The 24,982-nt window shown below is 47.0% G+C and overlaps 2 protein-coding genes across 3 annotated transcripts in view; one reads left to right on the forward strand and one right to left on the reverse strand.

Moving 5' to 3' along the window:
• Window positions 1-4,022: 4,022 nt before the first annotated feature.
• id2a (inhibitor of DNA binding 2a) lies at window positions 4,023-6,573 on the forward strand. The gene is made up of 3 exons (XM_053434134.1): window positions 4,023-4,463; window positions 4,788-4,848; window positions 5,774-6,573. The coding sequence occupies exons 1-2, from the start codon at window positions 4,110-4,112 to the stop codon at window positions 4,842-4,844; spliced, it is 411 nt and encodes a 136-aa protein (XP_053290109.1). The 5' UTR covers window positions 4,023-4,109; the 3' UTR covers window positions 4,845-4,848; window positions 5,774-6,573.
• A 1,335-nt stretch (window positions 6,574-7,908) lies between these two features.
• kidins220a (kinase D-interacting substrate 220a) overlaps window positions 7,909-24,982 on the reverse strand; it is a 50,489-nt gene continuing 33,415 nt past the window's right edge. Inside the window, exons 24-32 of one of the 2 annotated variants that reach the window (XM_053434390.1) lie at window positions 18,859-19,037; window positions 16,460-16,671; window positions 15,879-15,992; window positions 13,470-13,502; window positions 12,170-12,286; window positions 11,833-11,931; window positions 10,724-10,942; window positions 9,757-9,978; window positions 7,909-9,339 (exon numbers count right to left, since the gene is read on the reverse strand). In XM_053434390.1, coding sequence (XP_053290365.1) covers window positions 8,470-9,339; window positions 9,757-9,978; window positions 10,724-10,942; window positions 11,833-11,931; window positions 12,170-12,286; window positions 13,470-13,502; window positions 15,879-15,992; window positions 16,460-16,671; window positions 18,859-19,037 — 2,065 coding nt within the window. In that variant the 3' untranslated portion in view covers window positions 7,909-8,469. The remainder of the gene's footprint in view (window positions 9,340-9,756; window positions 9,979-10,723; window positions 10,943-11,832; window positions 11,932-12,169; window positions 12,287-13,469; window positions 13,503-15,878; window positions 15,993-16,459; window positions 16,672-18,858; window positions 19,038-24,982) is intronic. The other variant, XM_053434391.1, reaches the window with a different exon arrangement.

Here is a 24,982-nt window from a genome sequence, read left to right on the forward strand (position 1 = left end):
AAGATTTAATATTTAAAGCGTCTAAATCAAGTGTTTGGTTATTTCCAGCCTTTAATGTTCGTATTTATCGTTTCTTTAATCTTAAACTTGTTACTGAATCTATACGGATTATTCTCCAAATCTGGCAACACGTTTGTTTTTATTCTACCGTCCCACAACGGCCTGTCTTTAACTCCAGGACAGCTCACACACACTAAATGTTCCTTACCAGTCAGTGGCTGCTTTAAGAAATAATCTTTGCAATTATAGATGTAGTATTAGTATTCATTATTATTATACTAATTAAGCGGGTGAGTGATTTTAGAAGAGCTCCGTGCAGAGCGGAGGAGGATCAACACGTTGGCCGGAGCAGACAGCCTGACGCCGGGGCTGCAGGGAGGACTGGAGCCGGTGGGCAGCTCCACTTTGTTTTCTGAACCACAACTAATACGGAAGAGAAGGTGGAGGAGTGTGTGTGTGTGTGTGTGTGTGTGTTTGTCTGATTGTGTGAGTGAGAGAGCTTTTATTTGTTCACTGGGACTGAGGAATGTCTTTCACTCTTGGAGGGGCAACCTTTCTGAGAAACTTTAAAAATAGGACTTGTGGCTCTGTGCTTCTTCCGTGACAAACTCTTTTTGGTTAACAAACCAAATAAACAAACAGATCCTGGTCATTTGACAAACTGACTCTGGGTCAGATGATGTCGGTCATCACGCTGTCACATCTAGAAACAAGCAGCCTGTGAAACAGAGAGGACACGGCTCTCACATGACAAACAAGCAGAGGGCAGGACACGTTAGGTTCGGTCAGTTCTACAATTTGCCTCGAGGCGAGTTCCCCAAAGTTCAGTGGAAATCTCTCACACCTCAAACACTCATGAGTTTAATAAAAAGAGCATTTAAATATGTTGTCCAGGTTATAAAAAGAAGAGGTAAACAATAATACAGCAACCAAAGGGATGGAGTTGGTGGATTTCAGCGTTTATGGAGGTTTTCAATTACAGGAGCAATCCTGCTAAATTTAAAATACTCCATTACAAGTCTACATTAAAATAAGTATAATTAGAAAGATTTACTCACAAGTAATTAAAGTTTAAGTTCACTCAAAGTGGAGGAAATTGTCTCTCTGAGGACTATTCCACATTAAATTAAAGCATAATTTTATTGATGCATTAAGATGTAGTATAGCTAGTATAGTAAAGTATAGCTTTACCTTTTCATATCACCTGTAAAGGTTTCACACAATTCTGTATTTTATTAGATCATCAAATTAACACATTAATGCAAATATTGTTTAGACTTTGTTTGCACTGTTGTTTACTTAATAAAGATAATAAACCAATCAAAAAAACTAACTTTTTTTTATGAATTTGTAAACTTAAGATGTTAAATAAATTGAGCCTGGAGGTATAAAGGTGTTGGTCAAATGATCTCCTCTGAAATGAACCTACAAGGATCCAGAAAGTGTGACTGACTGTAACATTCCATCAGTGGCGAGTTCAAACTCTTCTCCTCCCTGTTGGTCACATGTCGTGTTGAGTGTTCGAGGAGCTCCGTGTGTTCTCCTGCTGTAACTCATGGCCGCTGGACCCTCTGACCGCCACCGAGGCGCAAACCCGCAGCGACCCCGAGGAGAAACCCCCGAGTCCAAACACCCGAGTCCCGGGTCGATCAGCTGAGAACCACCTCCGAAACCCCGTCTCCATGGAAACCGCCTCAGCGGCGCCGCGAGGCCTGGCTCGAGGGCTGCTGTGAATGGGATGACGTCACGGCGCCGGCGCCAGAGAGTCTGTAAGAGGGAGAGAGAGAGAGGGAGAGAGGGAGTGGGAGAGAGAGAGGCTGCCGCTGCCTGGTGGTTCTCTGCTCGGCTCCGGCTCTGCACCGACGTGCCCTTGCGCCAATCCATCACCTGTCCGTCAGCCATCAGTCAGGACGCGACGCGGGAAATGTGCACAGCTGCGGGCTCGCGAGGACGGAGGAGAGAAAATGGAAAAAGCCAATTGCACCAGATGTGGACCCAGACTGTGGGAGCTGCGCGTGATATTAGAAATGCACAAAAAGAAAGAGAGGGAGAGAGAGAGAGAGAGCGAAGGGAAAGAGGATCGCGAGGAAGAATCTGTGCGTGTCTGATGGAGAGAACCGCGCGTAAAGAACGGTTTTGTTGGATTTAGAAATATAGTGTGGAACATGAGAGTTTAAGTCTTGTATATCTGGACGCAAATGTATCATGACATTCACCTTGATGGGTCAGAGGAACTTTTTTCTCTTGTTACTGCTCTCAATAATCCAGCAGCTTCTCTGTCGGCTCTGATCTGAGTCTCATCAGATCCTTTACTCAGAATCGCTCCCTCGGTTTGGTTCAGATTCGCCTGCATGCGTCCTCCACTCTGCACTGTCCTGTAAAAATGACAATAAACATTAAAGTAATAATATTTCCATCTCAAGTCCACCCAAAGTTTTAACTGCAATCATCACCACTCTTCTTAAAACCAACCCCACACCATAACATGCATTGGTTTTATATTATATCCTAATTTCAATCCAATTCACTATGCATGCAGACGCACATGGAGCACATCACAACAGTCTCTCACACACTCGCGCGCACCTGCCCCCGGGGCCACTCAGTCTCTCCGTGGCATCGAACACTATCCCATCACCTCCAGCTGCAGAATGAAGCGTGTAATTTCAAATGAGTCATTCTGGAAACATTAACGTGTCAAATAGTCGTCAGTCAACTCTTCACGTGCTCAGATCTGAGAGCCGTGTGTGTGTGTGTGTGTGTGTAAGGCATGAGTCAGTGAAGCAACAACACACTCAGGTGACCGTTTACAGAGGAGGTGCGCGAGGTGTTTGGATAAATGCGCAAAGCCCACTCCAAAACCATGAAGTGGCGCGAGGCAGGGCTGAATAAAACACTACTCTGACTGATGTTTGATGCGCACATTAAAAACATTTTACGAATCAAATTGTTATATATGTTTGAGTTGTATTACAGGCTACACGTTAAGGTGTGGGAAATAATTTTTAAAACTTATAAATCAGCTGGTAAATCATGTTTATTTTCTGATCGGCACTGTGGCGCACAAGCTCTGAAAGTTTCGATCACATTTCACAGCAGGAATTGAGCACAATTTAAGCCACAGTTGGTAAAAAACAAACAAATAGAGAGTGACTAAAACAATCTGAGCGTCAACACAGCGAATCTTATATTTCGGACAAGTTTTACCACCATTGGATCCACAAGCTTCATGCACAGGGACGCGCTTTCTCATGCGTAAAAACTGCTCCGTCTTCTCCTCTCGCTCTCGACCGTGTTCCTGGTGGAAGCTGTTTCTGTTTTACCACGAACATTTTCCTGCTGGAGGCTCCTGCAGTTTGATGAAACCTGCCCCCACGCGCACACACACAGAGACGCGCACACCGGTCCGGGCTGGTGTGAATTAAGAATCATCAGACGCGCCTGATGCCATCACTGCTCCTCACCTTCCAAACATGCACCGCAACAGGAAGGAGAATAAAAGCACGGCTGCTGGTTCCTACTACTGATCTGTCTTTCGGATCAGTTATTAAAAATATATTAATATAGTGTTGCACATGGAGTTTTGTGAAATTTTATTTTATTGTGGCTGCTCTCTTGGTGAATTTGAAGTATACATGAATTTCTGCCTGATCTCCACTGCAAAACCACGAGATCAAATCAAAATCACGCACGCGGGGGTGCTGGCGCGTGCACACACCATGCCATAGTCAATTGAGAGCCACGCAAATCATTAATTTTCTTGATCAGAAACAGGTAAGGGCTTCATTTTCCCCAATTGCCCACCGGAGCTGCTGGAGCGCCCACTGCGCTCCGCCTCCAGCTCGCGTTGCCACCGGTAACGCGGAGGAGGAGGGGAAGGGTTTCCGCAGTCGCAGCCAATAGCAGGGCTCGTAGGCGCTGAGTGACACCGTGGCCGCTCCCAATCGTCGCGTTTGTCCCGCCCGTGTCGCATGCCCAGCCTGCTGTCTATATAAAGCGCACTGACAGTTTAGCAACCCAGTCTGATCGCTCAACGTCTGGCTCCAACCGGGACTTTAAAAAGAAGAACCGCCGCAGCTTCCCTTCGCTACAACATCAACAGATTTAAAATGAAAGCAATAAGCCCCGTGCGATCCTTCCGGAAGAGCAGCGCGAACCTATCGGAGCACTCCCTGGGAATCTCCCGGAGCAAGACCCCGGTGGACGACCCGCTCAGCCTCCTGTACAACATGAACGACTGCTACTCCAAGCTGAAGGAGCTGGTGCCCAGCATCCCGCAGAACAAGAACGTCAGCAAGATGGAAATCCTGCAGCATGTCATCGACTACATCCTGGACCTGCAGATCGCGCTGGACTCTAGCGTCGCACTCACCAGCCTGCATCACCCCGCGCGGCCGGGGCAGGCTCCGAGCAGGACCCCGCTGACCACCCTCAACACAGACATCAGCATCCTGTCGTTACAGGTAATTACACCCGCGCGCGTCCTCGTCAGAAAACGGGCCAGCGGCTGGATGGTGGTGGTGCGTTTGTGGAGGAAAATCCAGTGCGTATTTTATCTGTGCGCATAGCTGCTGCGCCTTGTGCGCACAAAATGGCTTGTTGGGGGGTGGTGGGAGGGGGGGGAGAGAGAAAGAAAATGGCATGTATGTGTACATTTCTTCTTTTGTTCATGATAAGAGGAAGAGCTCCGACCTGCACTGCGCTGTGGCAGCGTCGGGCACTTGGCTCTGGATGCTGCGTAAAACGAATTAACGCTCTGTTGTTTGTTTGTCTTTGTTTGTTTGTAGTCGCCGGAGTTGCCGTCAGAGCTGATGACAGATGACAGCCGGACTCTGCATCGTTAAAGCGGTGAGTAAAGGCTGTCCTCATGTCCTCATGTCCTCATGTCTGCTGCTGCTGCAGTCTGTCCGGGGCTCCTCTCGGGCTCCGCTGCTACAGACTGTCTCAGTCTGCTGGAGCAGGACGCCTCACGATTATTCATTCGCCAATGCATTTGTGCCATTTGCTAATGTGCGCTCGCGTTGTTGTTACGGTCCCAATGTGTGTGTGTGTGTGTGTCTGTGTGTGTGTTATTCTTATTGCATGAGAACGTGCTGCAATTCTCGGGCGTCAGTTATGGCAAAACACAGACAGTCAACTTCCTTTTGATCGTCCATTAAAGCAGATATTTGTTCATAACAATAATAATGATAAAAACAGATCCCACCATGGGCTTCTTCAGGATTTTCTCCCTCATCCAAAGACACATGGATGAAATTGTATTAAGTCACATTTGCAGCCACATTATTATTATTATTATTATTATTATGATTATTTCCCCTCTGCACTGGAGCTATGTGGAGTAAAATGGAAGTCACTGGCTCCAGGCTGCTTGGGTTACTGTACACAAGCGGTAGTCGTCAGGCTTGTATTATAGCCTCTTGTGTCTATAATGAAGAGCATCTGCAACAGGAGAAATAATGGCTGTTTGGATTACTGCTACTACGATGTCTGCACATAATTGGTACAAGAAGTGGGTAGGCGCCAGCTGAGCGGCAATTACGCTGATTCTTCCCCAGATTGTAGGTTGAAGTTGTGCGTAAAAAGAGTGTGTGTCCTCCCTTCTCCCTGCATGACTGTGTGTGTGTGTACATCTGGAGCGCAGGGTTTGCTTAGTATTGGGAGTGTTTGGTTAAATGTTAAAAACTGCGGCTTCCTCCCTGGCGCCAGTCTGTCCGGATCTCTGCCCTGTTTGCATTTTCTAAACACGCCTCTCTTTCTCAATCTTTTGCAGGTGTTTGGTCAGGACGCAAAAACACACACACACACTCTCTCTCTCTATTTCTCTCTCTCATACACACACGCACGCGCGCAGGACCTGGGGAGCAGGACTTTACTCTCCCCCCTTCTCCATTCCTCCCCCGACTCACCACCAACCTCTGTCCTCCTCCAGGCCTGGACTCATGTTATTTTTTCTCTCTCTCTTCTGAAGCTGAAACCCAGAGACTTTTTCTTGTTGCTTATAATGGGACAATCTTATGTGATGTGTTTTTTTTTGTTTTTTTTTTGGACACTTTCATTGTTATTTAACTTAAGATTTTTTTTTTGGTTGTTATTATTTGTGAGTCCTTTCTGGAAAATGGAAGGCGCGTTATATTCCCGTAAATGGGAAGAAAAACGAGATTATTGTCCCAAGGATTATTTCCCCCTCTCCTCTCTCTCTCCTCTCCCCTCTCCCTCACCCCTTGTCCTCCCCCTCTCCTTGTTGAAGTCTTCGCTTTTTTTGCGGAGGTGGGAACGTGAATAGAAGAAAAAAAAAACTTGGGTTAGTTACTGTAAAAAGTTTAGTCTTGTCTTGTCCGATTTGTTGGCACACGAAGGACTGGACGCTGTTTAAAAAGAAAAGAAAAAAGTCAAAATGAAAAGAATGAAACCTTTGTCAACTCCCATCGGGGGGTTTATCTTGTATAGTTGCAGGAATATGACACTTCTGCAAAAAGTGTAATGTTGTACTTAATTATGCTGAGACTTTTTATAAAAGTAATGTAAATTGTACCTTTTTTTTATACAAAAATAAATCGGAAAAAACGACAACGACTCGGAGGGTGTTTCTTTTTTTTATTTGAAGGAGTGGATGAATTGGTGTCATGGAACCAGTGCGTGAAAAGCCTCGTGTCCCAGCTGTGCGTCCAGCTGACATTCCCCCACAGCTGTATGGACACGAGGGCTGCTGTATGTACAGAGAACATGTGACGCACTTCAGAGACGAGCTGCACAACAGAGCGTCCTTATCAGACCTGCACTGTGTGACCCCCCTAATGGCGAGGAACGCTCCCTCCTCGGGGGCAAACGCGACCTGTAAGGCGCACAGTGGCGTCGCAGCTTATTTGGGGCACACTGGCTGCACTTCTACTTCCTCACATGCCATGTAAAGTAAATAGGATTAAACGGGGTTTTTTCAGCGTGACAGCTTGAACCGTTAATGCTATGGGGCTGCAGGCAGTGTTTAAAAGAAGAGGGGGGACAATTATGGAAATTTAACTCGAGGTGAAAGTGGGCCGCTGATGCGTTGCTGTTCCCAAAAGTGTTATTCTGGGAAGCTATGGGTTTTAATTCCCTTTTTTTTTTTTTTTTAAACTGGGGTTTGGTGTAAGGCCTTTTTAAAATGGGTTCTTCTGTCTTTTGATACAGCAAAGGACACAGATTCTACTTCTCACATGAGAAACACCAAGTAGTCGGAGCACTATCGAACAGGTTCTGTTTCTGGCCTTTGAAACGACCTGGTGATGTGAACACAGTGAAGGGAATCAGAGGACTTGAACACTGCACTGTGCCAGTGGCATCAGTCTGGAGGAGGTACAAGGGGCCGGGGGCTGCTGGGGGATAAAGATACCTGTCAATCATCATCGCCTTCACATTAACACCCCCCACCGGGCTGCACACCCACATGTAATGATGATTCACCCCCCCAGTACCACTTCATGGGATCTGTTTGGATCAAGTGAACTCTCTCTTTACGGCTGTTGAAACAAATACTGTGTTGATGTATGAATTATAATTTTAGTAATTTACACTAAAATGTAGAATAACTTGACTGAATAAAAACTGCTCAAAGACCCCACTAGGTCAAACTTTGAGGGTCACTGAGCTCAAGTTGTTTCCCCACTTGCCTGACAGACACCACGCCACCAGCCTGCAACACGTTCGTATGGAAAGTGCGCCATCTATCGGCCCTACATGAAACACTCCAGTGACAACCCTCATCTCGGCCTGCAACTGTCTTCCATCAAACTGCATTAAAACAACATAAAAAATAAGACTTTCAGATGAATTTACTTAGCAGCTGAATCTCAGTCTACATGACTCCACCGCTCCTCACTGGTTTTCCTGTGAGAAGCGACGGAAAAAAAGAGAAAACATGACACCGAGTCCACAGAGTCCACAAGTTTATTGATTCACAAAACACAGTTTCACAAGGGATTTCGGAAAAGGCCGATACCGCGCTGGAGTCGAGTGCATGCGCTTTCTTCTACCACAGAAAATACCAACAACACCATACCACTGTCTGCTAAGCCATCTATCTAAAATCTATTTAATATTTTTAATCGTTTCCCGAAACGGCGCCTCCAACAATTTGTCCACAACAAGTAACATAAGACACATTATTTCCACACGACAGCAGAACGTTCATGTGAGAGAAATCGCACAGTAACTATTCAAACACAGGAGAGGCACACGCATCGTAACACAAGGGAAGGTGAAACATCCCAGATTTGACCTGACTAAAGCCTCTCCTGGTGTAATTAAATACTAATGTAACTACAGATGTATCCTAGTACTACTCACAGCTGGTTTCCTACACTTTCTTCCAAACATTGAAACACTACTCGACTCGAATTCTTTTGAAAGACGTCACAACATCAAACGACAACATCAAGAAGAGCAGCCTACACGCCGCTCATCGGAACAACAAACACGTGTGGCTCCTGCTCAGAGGACGCTCTCCCTCTCGTCTCCCAGGCTGATGCTCAGCAGGTTCTGGTTGTGGATGGTGGCGGTCGTGGTGCCGCCGCTGCTGCCGGGGCTGATGACGACAGCCGGTGAGATGTTGGTGGTGGACTGTGTGCCCGCGATGTTGGCCTGCTGCTGACGGCTGTTGTTGGTGTTTGTGTTGGTGTCAGTGGGACTGCTTGTGTTGTTGTTCAGCGTGGTGTTGCTGGCCGTGCGGTTGAGGTTGCCAATGTCGCCGGACGGCCATCCCTCGTCGGGGCTGCTGGCCATCAGGCTGGCCTCGGACGGAGCCTCGGAGCAGATGGACATGCGGGCCACTGTGGCGTCGTGCAGGCCACTCAGGCTGCTGGGGAGGAGGCCTCTCTTCTTCACCAGGCCCTCCAGCTCCAGCTCAAACATCCCGGGCTTCATAGCATCTCCATCTGCGCCAGCGTCACCTTGAGCCTCCTCCAGGGAGCGGTCCGAGGAGCGGTCCGAGGAGCTGTCGCTGGAGCGCATCCCCGAGTCAGACGAGTCCTTCTTATCCAGGAGGATCTCGGGGAGGAAGCCGGCGGGCTGGGAGGCTCTGTGGGATGAATGAGCCTCTTGGTGGAGGAGAGGTGTGGTGTTGTCAGCGTCGTCTGGGCCAGAGTCTTCATCGTTGGGAAGCTTGTGGTAGTACGACCCCGCTGCCTTCTTCCTGGGGCCCGGGGTCCTGGAGGATGAGCTGTGGTCCAGCTTCTCATCCTCTTCACTGATGGGGTCCAGGGGCGGGGCATCGGCCCCTGAGGCGAAGTCTGTGGCATCACTAGTCTTGGAGCCTCTCTTGCTGAGGGACTTGCGGCCGTCTTGGTCAGCTCCTTCCTTAGCCTGACGAATGGGAAGAGAATTTCAATGAGAATAACATGAAAATATACAGTATCCTGAGCGATTGGCAGGGAGGCCTCAGTAGAGGGGAGTCCTGTCTGTTTGTATGTGCCAAGACAAACAAGGAGTTTAAGCCAATCATTAAGAAACACAAGAAGCAGTGATTTCCCCCCTTTCTGGTCCAGAATAAAACGTTTACTACTGCACAGGCCAGAGAAATGAAAAAAAAAAGCACAAGTTAAAGAACAACATAGCATTCAGGCTGACCTCAGGAATACGTCGACAGAGATTAATGACGACGGCTACCACAAGTTATTTTCCTGACAGCGGGGAGCTTCTGCTCGGATTTGACTAAAGTATTCATGTCGCCAGTGATGCATTGACAAAAGCTCCACAGTGTACTCGTGACTGTCCACCCACCCCTCTGTCCTCGGAGCTGGCAGCCTGCAGGAACTGGCCGGGGTGGGGCTGCACGGGCCGCTCCCCTCCGCTGCCGGACATCTCCACCTGGGCCATCTGAGCGATGTACTCCCTGTAGGCATCACTGTACTCCGCCTGCTGCTTGTCTGTCAGCTTGCAGATGTCATTGGAGGATTCCTGGGAGTTGAGGCTGGACATGCTGGAGGTGCGGTGATTTGCCACCTGACGAGACGAGACAGAATCATGGGTTGGTTTGTAAACAGCCGCGTGAGTTTGTTGAAGAATATATTTGTGTTGAATCATAGCCTCATGGGTGTTGGGCTGTTCATTTACACTGCATATTTCATATTGTAAATATAGAAAAAGTGGCAGTTACAGTGCATTAGTAACCGATATTAGAATTTAAAGTTGCCGGCAGAGATCGCAGACGGAGCTGTGGTGTGTTTGCAGCCTTGGTCTATTTGAATTTGAAACACGTCAAAAAGTGCGATCATATAAAATAGCAGCGGAGCCAGCTGTCTACGTGTGAGTGTTTGCTCGTGCCTTGCAGATTCAGCAAATTGGGAATAGGGGAAGGTGAAAATAACAAACACGGGGCCCTCGACACCTTTTTGCTGCACTGCAGATTGTGTGTGTACATGTGTGTATTTTTAATTCTTCCATCTCCGAGAACACACCATGAGCTTCCTGTGCCGTTCTCTTTTCTCACGTAAAACCACATTAATGTGAAACCACTGAGGTCAGTCACACGCTGGCGGAACGGGTGCGCGGTGCAGAGGACACGTGGCCGCGTGACAGTTAGGGGCGTGTGACCTTGCGAGTAACACACTCACACACATATGCTAACACCTGCAGTTTTTACTCATCTGTTTTGGGTTGAGTATATTATGCACACATCAGATGAGTGTGTGTGTGTGTGTGTGTGTGTGTGTGTGATCGTATCTGAGGTGCTGGTGGAAAGACTGACCGGCCAGTGCAAGTTGGTGCTGTTTCTCGGCGGCTCCTCCAGCCCGGCCCCGCTGAGCTCCTCGAAGCTGAGGTTGAGGCTGAACGCCGCCGCCTCCGACGGGGCTCCTCCCGGGCGCCTGCCGGGCTCCACGTGCTGCACGCTGCTGCCCTGCTCGCTCACAGCCCGGGACTCGTCCTGAAGCACAGCCTGGCTTTCATCATGACGTTGCTCCATCACCTTGGGAAAAAACGCATCGTGGCTCAAGATTTCACATCAACAAAAACTTTTGAGTTGGGTTTGGGAAGTTGGTCGTAAACATGTTTTCTTTCAGAGCATGTGATGTACAAAACAAGAATGTTAGGGCGACAACAAAAGCATGTGCTTGCGAGAGGAGCACTGCGAGCCGATCCTTAAGGAGAGCCATTCAGCCGTCCACTCCTGCCCAACAATAACCTCCCTTCATACAGATACCAGGCAGCCATCTTGAACCAGATGGCTGTGCTGGCTGCGTCCTGGCAACACAACCCTGTTTAGTACGTGAAGCCGTCAGGACACTGCATTCTCCAGCTGCTGGTATGTGTGGCCCCTGCGTCACATCCCAGGTACAACGCGACCAATCCAGGGCTCTGGTTTGGTATTAGGAGCACAGACTGACATCTGACGGAGCGGAGCCGGCTACATGTGTCAGTGATTTCAGCCGCAGCTCAGCCGACGGGACTCCTGGCTGAATGACCTTCTCGTAATACGGATTATAAAATCTCCGATCCTAATATATCTCAGCGCTGCACAAGATGTCGTAATTTTGTGATCCTGTCTGGCTTCTTTTCGGAAATAAACAGGAGCTGACATGTATCAACAGCAGGAAAAGTGTCTGCAAAGTATCACAGAGGAGAATGTGCGCTATTGTAAATCTATTTCAGGCTTTGACTCCTTAGAGGAATGAAAAGGTGGCTGCTATGTGGTGGACTTTTTGCCATTTTATCATGATGGCCCACTTCTTCTGATTTGACTCAACACACCATAATCTCTTATCCCATTTGCAACTTTATATGTTTAACACGAGACCCCGACCGGGCAGCGATATTAAATCAGGCTGTGAGGGAAGCGAGGCAGGAATTTAGTCTCACCATTCCCCTGAAGAGCTGCCAGTCGCCAAAGTTCATCTCCATCTCCTTCTTCAACTCATCCAGGTTACACTGAGACAGCACGCGGCCGTTTACATTGGCCTGTAAGGGACAAGGACAGGATGGATTGGTTTGTGAATCGGTTTAAATTAGAATCAGGCAACATAATTGTGTGAGGAGGCAGTTAAAAAGGAAACTGGAAAGAAACTGTGTAAAGAATGTGAAAACAACATGCGCCTTAACTATCTGGAAAGTACCAGAAAACTTTCTCCCCCCCCTCTTCAACAACAAGCTTTAGAAACATATGGAATCGAAATCTGCCTGTTATTGACAGACACACCTTCTTGATGATGGAGGTGTATTGAGGCAGCATGCTGGAGTCGATTCCATCCATCTGTTTGAGACGCTCACACACGGCATCTGTGTTCATCGAGCTGAGCAGGGCTCCGGCAGAGACCTGCACAGACACGTACGTACATAATGAGAAAAGGTATTCAGAGTTTTCCAGTGGATTGAGGTCACCGGGGCAAACTCGACACACTGTGTTAGAGCAGCTCATCACTCCTGACGCAATCGATTAGGTTCAAAACAAGCGACAATTCCTGGCGGAGTCGTGCAGGCCGGTTGCTGCGACGCAGACGGAGGCGCGACACCACAATCCCACACCGTAACTTTTCTCTACCAGTCACACAGTGCAAAGTGTCAAAGTAAACAAGGCTGTCAACCTCTCCAAATACACTGTTACCTGCTCTTATGCCCTTTTCCTCACTGTATACATAAAGCGGGTAAAGTGTGTGCACAACACTTGAGAGATGGAGCCTGGAAGTCTGTGAGGCGCAGCGGAGCCGGGCTGAAGCAGCGGAGCCGGGCTGAAGCAGCCATGAGGCTCGGTGTGAGTGATGCCAGTGGCCTGTTGATGCTGTCGAAGGCCTCGCAGACAGACAACACGCCGCCCTGCTGGCACCTAAACTAAACAAGCCTCATGTACCCTCCTGCACTCCCCGCCCTCCTTCCACTCACCCCACCAGCTCGTCTTTGTGTAACTTCACTCTTGTTCCTTCCTTCCCTCCCTCCCTCCCTTCCTCCCTCACACATTCCTTCCCCCTCAGTCTCCTGCACTGACCTCCTCCTCTCTTTTCCATCACTCTGCTTCTCTCTTCTTCCCACCCCTCTCCTCACCTCTGTCCCCCCCCCCATCTCCCAGCTATTAACACCATTAAGAAGCGGCTTCAGACTCGGCCTTCCTTTGGGTTTTGTTTATGGTTTCGAGGGAGAGGAAAGAAGATCTTCGTCGGACTGTGAGCGGTTGTTAGACAAAAAATAAGCACCTCACACAACACCGTACACAAGAGTAGGGCCCGACTTTCTGTAGCGGTGGGCAAGAGGATGAAAACTGGCACAAAGGGAGGATAACTACTGTTCATGTCCACATAATGGAGGGATTTCTCTAGAATGAAACTACGTTAGTGAATCTACTTTACTACTACAGGACATTAGGATGTGTTTCGACTTCTATTATCATCTTTTTCTACAGCATGCTTAATGAACCTATGTGTTAGCGTTAAAGGCGAGGAAGAGACAGGTGCAAGATGGAGAAAACGTTGGAAGTGGAGGTGAAAGCGATGAAACCAAAGGTGTACCTTCTTTAATTTGTAAGGCAGCGACTTTAAATGCTTCATGAGGAGACAAAAAAAAAAGCAGACAGACAAATAGTCAGACGGAAATACACACAGACGCTCATGACATTCTTTTTAAAAGCCCAGACTGTACCTGTGAAGAAAAAAGGAAAGAAGAGAGGAGGCAGAAATTACGACAGACGAGCCGCACACATGTTGAACTCATCACCAGGGGACAGGAGAGACATTGACAACAGTGCAGACAGACATTTATCCGACGCACAGCAGGCAAGGACACGGCTCCTTTACAGCTGCCACCGCTCAGTCAGCCAGCTACGTCAGGCTGGAAAAGAAAAGGCTATTGGAAGTTGAATTATTACACAAGGAGAGTTAGTTGTTTTCGCCAGAGTCAGCAGGCTTCTCGCAGTCATCATCTCTGCAGACAGGACGGATCGTGAAAGAGACAGAGACGGAGACGGAGAGAAAGACCCAGTGAAAGAGAGAGAGAGAGAGACATCTCTCACTCTTACTGGAAAAAGGCAGAGGTTTCACTTCAGGAGACGCTTTGAACGCGACTCCTCGACTCAGACTGCGACATGTGTCCTAAGAACACGAGCAATAGCGTGAATGTCTGCGGGTGTGTCTGCATGTCTGTGTGTGTTGTGTGTGTGTGTGTTTATGTGAACCCTCCCAGTGTGTGTGTTTGATAAGACCGTAATTACAGCTGGGCTGAGCTCAGGGCCGGGCAGAAGGATGGGGAAGAGGAAACAGAGCTCTGTGAGGGAGGAAGCGTCTTGGTAAGGAGATAAGCTCTACCAGCGCTGGGCTCTTTGTCAATGTGTGTGTGTGTCTGTGTATATGTGTGTGTGTGTGTTGCCAGCACCAACAGTTGCTCTGATGATAATCCCAGCAGGCCAAGGAGTCCATACTCACAGTTATATCGGCGAGGCAATTACACTGGTCTAGCCCCGCTTACATATGACAAAGACTCACACACAAATGAGCGAGTGTGCGCACACACATCCACATTCACAGATTTGCAGAAATACAGGCACACACATGAGCACTGCACAACGAGATAAAGAGCAAACCAAAATGGGATAAGATGGGCTAACGTACATGGAAAAGCCAGAGCGGGAGGAAACTGAGGAAATTTATACTGAGGAACAAAGGAGACAAAAGAGCAGCGAAGATATGAGGAACGAAAAAAACGTACAAAAATTAAAAAGAGCGATGTCAGTTTAAAGGGAGGGATTTAAAAAAATGTAAAAATAGAAATATACAGTCAGAAGAGATAGAGGGAAGGAAAATTACATAGTAATCTGTGTTTGAATCTTTCGTACAGCTCCTTTAAATGCTTGCTGGCAGTGCGTTGATAAGTGGCTTTGTGGAGCAGAGTGCTGTTATCATCAAATTGTTCTAATAGTGGCTGCCTGCTTTTGAAATGTGTGAATATCTGGGTGGAGAGATTTAGGTTCTTTTTCAGTGTAACGTGCTGCATTCCTGAAGTGGGTTAACAGCATTTTTTACTAAGAAAGCTGCTCTGCCAATATCAGAGTTAACTTCAATCAGCGTATTATATTTACATATGCTGAAGCTTGTTTCTGTATTGTTAAGTATTGTTAAGTACATAGCATGATTATCTTTATTTGCTCTCTCCGCTTCTATAAACCAAAGCGACAAAATAAGTGGTCTGTCAAACACTCAGGCGTGCATGTTATTCATGCAACACAATCAATGAAAGATGAGGTTGTAGTATCAGGACAGCCGGCTGATTACGAAGGACTAGCCATGTGTAGATAAGCACAGTGCATCATAACTGTACGTGTGCAGCATGGGTGCTAATAAGTCAGCTAATGTTAGTCAGGTTACCATGGCGGGGTCAGAGGGGCAGGAGGGGAGGCTTTCTCTGGCATCCTCTGCAATAACCTCCTGACGTAGGCACAGAATGGAGACACAAGGACTAATGAAGGTTGAGTTCATGACCGCTCAATTTACGGTTTAACCTTTGACTCTGGGTTCGGGCTCACAAGCTGCGATACAGCCCCACAAGCATCAGGAGCTGCACAGTGATTTGTATATGGAGCAGTGAAGAGATTAAAAACATCAGGAGCTAATGGAAAACGTAACTGAAGAGTGGGGAACAGAGGGATGGAGGAGAGAGGTAGATGAAAAAAAAGTAAAGGAGGTCATGCTGTAGGTCGACACAATGGATCCGAGAGTATATTATTACAGCAAGTGATATAATAGTACTATGAGGGTGTTTTTTTTTTAATTACATTCAAGAAAGTATTAATGCAAACAGAATAACGTCTCCCCTAACTGGTGCTGCTTGGATACTGCTCAAACTTTCAAATCAGTCCAATCACACAGAAACTATTGTTGCATAATGTAACTGCAACAACAACCGTCGTGCACTACTTCTTTACTTACAAGTCCATTGTTGTCCTTAGGTAGGCCAGTTGGTTTAAAGAAGAGATGCGAGGATGGGGGGGCATGGTGGGAGTAATGCCGTGGCAGGTGATACACATGATGTGGGAAATAAGGCTACGAGGGAGGAAGGAAGTAATATATGGGAGGGGGGAGAAGAGAGGAAGTAAAAACAAAATGAAAATCATAAAATCATACAAGGGAACTCATGGGAATACATATGACAAAAATGCAGTGAGGAGATGATAACATTTCTAACTTAATCGTGTCATACGGTAGAAACAAAGATCTGTTTAGTGCACAATTCAGTCAGTTTTAAATACCAATGGGTCACTGCAACATTACACAATTATAACAGAGGAACAGAGGAGGTAAGCTCAGAGAGATGTGTGGTTGCTTGTGGTTGTGGGTATCAGTGTGTGTACCTCAGGTGACACACGCTGTTTCTACTTTCGCTGTTAGAAAGCGACATGTTATTTTATGACCCTGACAAACAGTTCTTTTATTTTTGGATGGCACTAGATGGACTCTAAATAGAAGGTAGAAGACCAGGTTATCTACTTGGAGTCCCTGCTCTGTCTCACCCGGTTGTAGAAGGGATGCTGCGGTCCAGTCATCCCGCTGAAGTAGGCACTGTGGGGCGGAGGAGGCAGGGATCCAGCGAAGGAGCCTGCCGGCGAGCAGGCGGAGGGAGGCTGCCCATAACCTGACTGGGGCCGGGGCACTGCCTCTTGCAGTGGCTGCGTGGGATAGGTCACTCCCCCCATGTGTATCTGCTCCCTGGCCGCACGCACATCTAAGAGATGACAGAGCGGGAGGGGAGAGAAGGAAGCATTTATCCGCGATGCTGATGATCATGTCTTGGCGATGACTATAAAGACCCTTCAGATCCACCCACACATCAATAATTTTGCCTTATTTCATCATCTCCAGAGAATCGAGGCAGTCGTGAATCCACAGAGAAAAATACATATCAAACAATTCAAGCGCACACGAGCAAAACTGCTTGATTCTGGACGCACTGGGGAATACAACAAGAACATTGTTGCTGAACATGTTCTCCTTATCCAAAATACAAGACAATCAAACAGCTGAATGCTGGAGAGACAACGAGCGCAGATGTTACAATTACAACAACCCTTAGCCCGAGAATTACTTTCTCATTTTGATTTCTATTACTCTGTTTGCTCACAAACCAGCAGGCTTGCTGATATTCTGTGTTTTCCAAATTAGATACCAGCCATGTGACGACTCTGGCACACAGAGCCCGATGCGGGCCCCAGCAAATAAAAAGACCCATGTCAACAAACAAAACAGACCATGTGAACTCATAGACATGGTCTTATAAGCACTTTGCCGCAATTGTCTTCACATAAATCAATTTGACTTTGAGCCGAAGTAGGAGCTGAGTGGGGAGCTTTGGTAAAATCTCCCAAATTAAAGTCAAATAAGCCCAGAGGCAGAACAGAGTGGCTCTGTGTGGCTGGCAAAGAAAGTACGAACCAGAAACAGAAGCAGGCACCAGAATGTCTCCTGGTTATACAAGTGGCTGTTGAATGACACACTGAGTGAGACCCAATCCAGCCTGTGAACACAATGGGGGCCTTATGATGTGAGTCAGCCTCATGGGCGGGTATCACTGACAGCACTGCCCACTGGCTGGCCACAGGACACCGGGCACCAAGTACCGACTCGGCCACAGAGGGAGGGGATGGAGCGGGATGACTGGTTAAGAGCGTTGGTCACCTTCCGCTCCCGGAGGAGACGTGTGCAGGTGAAAATACCTTCATCCTCTTGAGTAAACAAACACAAATAAATACATTTGGTGATTATGTGAGGTATATACACACCTACGCTATTTTAGGAGTGGAGGGCTGTACTTTCAGACTGGACGTCTGGTTGTAGAACTTGGTCAGCTGCGCCCTCCGTGACTCAACCTTGGGCTTAATGGAACAGACTTTGTGTGTGTGTGTGTTTTCTGTGGTCTCATAGCACTATGATGCAGCAGCTTCACACTAGGCGTCATTGACACTCTTGTATAGGCAGAACGGACACTGACGCACGGTAGCAAAAAGTATGCTTCCAAGAGCGTTGCTCTGGCTTCCAGATGAATAATGATGCATTAGTACGTCACTGCAACTACTACCAGGGACATTTTGGTGCAACACTGGAGGCAGACTGGTTACAGCCGGTGAAAGTGTTGTCCTGATCCCACACCGCCGTAGTGGAAAACCTGCTCGACATTTGATTGTTTGGAAATGAAAAGCAGACTGAAGGTTTCCGAGAGCCCGACCAGAGCACAGTTCTAGAGCAGACCCTGCTGCGATGTTATGAGTAACGTCTCTGCCAAATGAGCTGGCACTCAGCGCATCAAATCATGTACAGTTCTTTTGTTTCACCAAGCGATTGTATACTCCGTCCTTTCAGGGACTGTAAACATGAATGCACAGTTTCTCTGATGACACAGCGACAGGCATTCAGGCTTAACACTGGCACTTTCTGTGTGCCTGTCACTCCGGTGCACAGTAGAGCAAACTCATATACCAGGATTAGGCTCATCAGCCTATCACAGTCATCAACCACCACCAACCGGAGCAGCTTTGACTACAGGTAGAATCTACTACTAAGGGAAAAAACTGCTGAATGTAGATGTCAGCACAAATACTGGATATAGAGGCTACTATCACTAACAGTGAGTCATTGCTGTGGATACCGACCCCAAAAAGGTTGGACCTTTTGTTGAGGTCAAACCTGTGGCATCTTAGTCTTTAGACCACATGTTGCTGTCATGGAGATGGCTTCCTTTTTGTTTTGTTTTGTTGTCACGTGATTACAATTAATTCCAACTCCATGACAACTGAGCAACTCAATGTGCCGAAGGAACACATGAGCTGTGGTTGCTAATACTGTGCGACACGATTCCAAAGACATGGTCCGCTGGTCTTTCACGCATCTGCACTATACGCTACAAGTTTGTGCAAACCTGCTATGATCTCCCTGAGTTTGGGGTCCAGGTTGACGGTGCAGGGCAGGAACATCTCCACCTCTCTGGCAGTGAGGACAGGCGTCCTTGAGGAGAGGAAGACCTCAAAGCTGCGGATGTCTCCATCGATCTCCAGCAGTGGCTCTACGTCTTTGGTGGTGGGGATGCTCTTGGAGATTCTTCAGAGGAAAAAAGGAATAGAGAAGGGGGTTAATGTCGAGATAGTTTTGACCTTTTCCTTATTAATAACCATACGCAAATATTAATTTGAATGGTTTGGCAATAAATAGTTGTTAGGATTAAGTTTCTTCAAATTCATTAGATTTGGAATAAAAAGAGGTTATACAAGTTAATTCTACAAAGCCTGATGGGGAAAATCTTATCATGTAAAAGGTTAAAGAGGACAAAACAATTATGAAGCGTTATGGAAATATGGCGCAAATGTGTCAACATATCAGCTTTCACTAAGTTTGACTGGTAGTTTTGTAGCTGTATAAGCAACACATTACTTTCAGATGAAAAAAGAAAAGAGGAAATAGCAAGCGGTACTGTTCAGATGGAAGAGATATGCAACGGTCATCATCATTATGAGAGCAGAGCGATAACTGGATTTAGAGAAGGCAAGATAGTGAAAGGGGGGATGTTTGGGGACAGATAGAGTTAGGGATGTTATCTTTTCTCAGCAGAGGAGGAAACCTGAGAAGATGACAATCAGAGTAATTTAAGCAAGAAGCCGACGGAAGCACGTCATGATGCGGCGCTATGGTTGACATGGTGTTTGTTATCACAGGCTTTAAGTAAACACCATGTTTGGAGATTGTTCCGTTATTGTGTGATACTCTTTTTCCTGTCGATACTGTAGAGAAAAACAATGTTGTATTACATTCAGAACCTTGCTGTATTCAGTTTATGGAATATTACATTTAAAATAACCTGAAAACTAAACAATATCAAGCTTAAAGCTGTAGTTTACGAGTAGCGGCAGCAGAGTCTCTGAAAGTGTGAATCGTGAATACAAACACTCAAGTGTTGGGATTGGGAAATTTCAATTCAATTTCAGCTGCACAGGGTTTAAAAAGAGAGATCAGTTTAATCAAGGACAACGTAACATGTGGCCAAGGCTACAAGGAAAGCAAACACCAAGAACCCAGAGCGATCAGTACATCTCCCTAATCCTATCATTCAGACACGAAAAATATGAAACCATGAGTGACTTGTGACACCAACCATTCATCACCAGAATGCGCCACTCTTATCAGATGAATGAGGGGAGTTCAGCAAGGAGCGGGACATCTCTCTCATGTCTGCCTCCATTTCTCATGCAGTCCCTCCATCATTTCCTCAGTAGATGCCTTCTCTCTCCCTACATCCTGTTTAACCTTCCCTCCTCTCAGATCAACTCTGATCCCCCCTCCTCCTCGTGCATCGGCCCCTGTGTGTGCACTGGTCGGCCCGCGCTGCGAAACGCTGGCTCATGCGTTGGGTTTTTCCCTGGGCCTGATCTGTGCTTGAGAGCGAACACAGGCAGGCCTTTCTGTGACTTGATTGGATGATTAGTGCCACAGCTGCAGCACGCTAGCGAAGTCAGTGTGCGGTCAGCATCTGGCGAAGACTCGACACGGCACACCGCAAACTAATAGTCCACACTATCGGCTAACCCTCTCCAGTTAACAAAGTGGCTGAAATGTCCCCTGTCAGCTGTTATATCGTTTCCATTTTCGGCTTTTAGCTGATACCCCTACCCACACTGGTTACAGTGAGTGAACAGGTAGGGGTCCAGTCTTCTGTTCAAGGACACTCTGACAGGACAGATGGCTGGTGATGGACACATCTGCTGCTGGAGGGCTCGGACCTGTGACCTTGTGGTTACAGGAGTCTGGCAAGTAATACAAGGAGGTGGTGTCCAAGGGAGGCGTTTTGATTATGAGTAATTTAAACGGGGAGATATTATAATTTGATCACAGAATCTCATTTTGCTAATTCCTAATAGAAAAAAAACAAGTACCTGCTAATATTAAGATGGCGAAGACAGAGGCCTCTCTCCAACCATACTCCACACCCTCTTACTAACCACCTCCACTCCATTTGCATTTTGAAGTATCATCTCAAATCAGGTATAATAAAAAAAATAAAGTTATGCCATCAAAGAAGCTGGGAGGATATTTTATTTGGGAGTAAGCAGGGATGTGAAAAGATATGACAGTTGCTTTTGCCGCAATAGAGAGATTATTCCGTCAGAAATTGTTCTGCTTAATTTACGCTCAACATCTTAATGAAAGCTGCTCCTGATCCCCCGGTCGCTGCTGCGCAGTCTCTGGCTCAAAAGGCCCAAGAGAGAAGCATTTGTATCTGGAATATCTTTGCTTAAATTCTGGACAGTGGGAGGAAGTAGACATGCCTCCTCTTTCTTTATATTCACTCTAAGGTGTGACCACTAACAGAGTTACACTCGGTGAATGGATGTCAGTGGTTCGGGTGCTGTTTTGAGAAATGCCCATAATCCATATCTTTGCATCTGTGCTCCATCAATACATCTCTCCCTAATCCTATGTGATGCTCCTGCTGCTTCACTTCTCAGCAGACCAGTCCAGGTGGGTCACACCCAACTCAGCTTCCCCCATCCCACTGCCGGCACAGAAACACTCGGACTGAGAGCAGAGAGAATAGGTTGTGAGGAGGAGAGGACACAGACACAGCTGGGTTCCATTGGACAAAGCCCTCTCATTGTTTTCCTCGATTAGAACCTTTAACAAGACCCAAAAGGTCGAGGAAGCTCCATGTTGGCACACAGATGAGTCCCGCTCATGTGACCTCTGCTGGGAAGGATGAGCGGGACACTGAAAGCACAGATGTTACCTGCATTAGCGGCACTGGAGACGATTCCAAACTATATTGACAAAAAGAGTGATGTGTAATGTCCACAAGAGACACCTGGGCAGTGTGGATGGGGATATTAAAAGACACGGATGAAGGGCAGAGTGTATGTGTTCGTCCAGTACATGCACATTGTGTGTATGTGTGTGTGGGTGTTTGGTTCTTTTTCCCATGAACTGTATTAACCCATATCCAGGCTGAGAGAAGCCTGTGATTTTTCCCAATTTCCAGCTGGCTTACTGCTGTTTATTTGTGGGTCTGCAGACACAGACCAACAGGAGCCAGTGACTCACACACACACACACACACACACACACACACACACACACACACACACACACACACACACACACACACACACACACACACACACACACACACACACACACACACACACACACACACACACACACACACACACACACACACACACACACACTTCCTTTTGCTATATAGAGATCAGCCTCCCAAGACTTTCTAAGGAATCTTGAGTCTTTTTACAGGACCTTCTAAAATGGCTCAGTGGTGTATACACAGAGTTTGGTTAAACTCTGAATTCTTAAATTAGAGCGACATCATTATTGGCTACTTTTGATTCTGGATAATCCTGAATGCTTAAAGTAAATTCTGCCTGCACATGTTTTATCGAACACATGCCATCCTGCAACAATGCCACACGAACAGATAGCTATAACACCTCATATTTCGCTGACATTCATATTTGCTCTTGAAAAACGTGGAGTACAGAGCACAGACGGCTGCGACTTCCAAAGACAACCAGGGGCCGGTGAGGAGAACAAATCAAGGGCATCCATCACAAAATTACACCCAGACAGATGGAAAGAGGAAAAAAAAGTGAAAGTGGAGAGTCAGAGGTCCATTCCTGACGTTCCCAGCAGACTGGTCAGAGGTGTCTGCAGGAGAAGCATGCCAGGAACAAGTGGAGCTCACTCTTCAAACTGGCCTTTAAAGATATTTGGTAAAGATCATAGGGCGACAATCAATGTAGGATCAATAATTAGAGTTATAGAAATACTAGAGAAGAAAGGAGAGAAAAATAGAGAGGAAGGAATTCCAGGTATACTAACGAACCAGACAATTTATGGTTCATTAGACTGTTTTTAGCCAATATGTGGAACTGCAGAACAAAGAGTTCCCATCAAATGCCAACAGCAGTTTGTCAGTGAGGTTTAACCACTGTAAATGTCATCCTTTGCAGATAACAGATGATGAGTCGTTGGCCTAGGTATTACACAATGACTTCATACTTAGTCATCCTCACTGTGAACAGATGATGCAGACAAAATTAACAAAGCCATTCTTATCAGCGATCAGCCAAATGACAAGATGGATGTACGGGCTGGAGCGCCAAGGAAGCCAGCGTGCTACTTTCAAGCAGACCGAGGACGAGTGAGATAAAGGCCGGCAGGCATCCCGGCAGCCGTTCCTGCACAATGGCTCCATTGACAGGAACCAGCTTATAGCTGTGGCAGCACAGGCGCCTAGGTCCAACGGCTCTCTGTGTGGTGTGGCCACTGAGAGCTTTCTGAGCTTATCCAAATGCTAATAGGTCCCAAAGTTGACTGGAGCATAGCCTTTCTTCTCCTCTCAACCTCCCACATGCTGCAGCTGACGGGAATGAGCAGAATTCATCGCTCTATCCCTTCCATCCTCTCTTTGGGCAGTGAAAATATGAATGTGCCACTTGACTTTGCTTTACAGCTACCCTCTGTGCTTACGGACGACATGCGCACGCATGTCACAAAGAGGTGGTCTCGCTGCCAAACATTTCCATAAAGGGGCCCAAAGACAGAGAGAGATATCTGCAGAACAGACAAACGTCTGTGCACATTGTGTTTGAGAAATAATCAAAAGAGTTTCAGTGGGAGACACTATTGGGACCAGTACAACAATGTGTGGGTGAAGAAGTTAACCAGGCCCAGGTCCGGCACATTCCTCTGCTGGTCAGAGTCATGTCCGAGCCGCTGGCACAGTGTCTGCCAAGCGCGTGGATGAAACCAGAGAGGCCCTCTCTGGGAAAACAGTGGACAGGCGGACAGACCCACATGCTGGCGCGTGGACGCAGCATCAATGCTGAGAGAGGTTATTGTTACAATGGAAACTGCCAAGACCTCCAGCACCCCAAAAGCAGAGGGGGAGAGCTAAAATATGTTTTCACTTTAGATGACGCCATGTTCTTTGTCTCCTAAAAATCCAGACATATTTCCTTGATTTTAATCAAATGCTTCGAGTAATGTGGACACCCTCAGTCTCTGCTTTCCCCTCAGTCTCTATCTCTCTCTCTTTCTCGCTTCCTTGCCTTGGCAGTGCCAACTGACGACTTGTGGCAGCGTCTGCTTTCCATACACAGTCGTGGCAAAGTTTAGTCCAATAATTGAGACTCTCATGTACTAAGCTGGACCTGTGCATCCCAAAGCAAACCACAGAGACAAGCAGGCTAATGGGAAACACACAAGACTGATAAAAACCCAGCAGCTTGGGAACGAGCGGCCTCTCCATGAGACGGGCTCAGTATTCAGTGGTTCCCTGAAATGTTGATTAAACTCATGTGTAGCGCCGCGACGGAGCCTTCTTGTTCCAGACCCCAAAAACCTTAACTGAACCCTCCACTCGGAGTAACTAAGGCCTCATTCTTGACAAACCTCAGCGTGGTGATTTATGCACAAGAGGACAGTTTGGAGCATCACAGGGCCATGGCAGAGTTTGTTCATTGTGACACTAATTTCACCACAGAGTTCATATCAGCGCATGTGGTAGTGTGATAGCTGTAATGGCCAGCTGATCGGCGGAGTATGATGCCAAGTTAAATGGGCTGGACTGCTAAAGCGAAGACAAATGTGCTCCTCTGCAGCAGACAATACATCTGGAATCAGTCTGAATGGAGCTAAAATCCATACAGTCACTGATGAATGTGACAAATAAAGATTCAGGCTGAACCGATAATCCTCTGTTTGACTTAGCACAATGGGATGTGTGCATCAGAAATATGATGGGGGGGGGGACGCAGGAGTGTTTGAGCGTAGAAGAGAAAGAGAAGGAGTGAGAAGTAAATGCTGTTCAGTAAAACGGATTTCTACAAAAGCTTCTGAAGTCCACAGTGAAAAACCTCCTCTGATTATTAAAAACTTTCAGCAGAACCTGGGGCACTTTGCTCAAGAGACCCCCTCGCAGACAAATCTGATATGTAAATCCTTAAGCTATACAGCGGCTGGAAGCACGGGTGCCTTAT

Source organism: Pleuronectes platessa, chromosome 11 (assembly GCF_947347685.1).
Source record: "Pleuronectes platessa chromosome 11, fPlePla1.1, whole genome shotgun sequence".
NCBI lineage: Eukaryota > Metazoa > Chordata > Actinopteri > Pleuronectiformes > Pleuronectidae > Pleuronectes > Pleuronectes platessa.

Coding starts and splice junctions, on each gene's coding strand:
- id2a (XM_053434134.1), top strand. CDS start 4,110: ATGAAAGCAATAAGCCCCGTGCGATCCTTCCGGAAGAGCAGCGCGAAC. Junction 4,464..4,787: donor TCAGCATCCTGTCGTTACAG/GTAATTACACCC, acceptor GTTTGTTTGTAG/TCGCCGGAGTTGCCGTCAGA.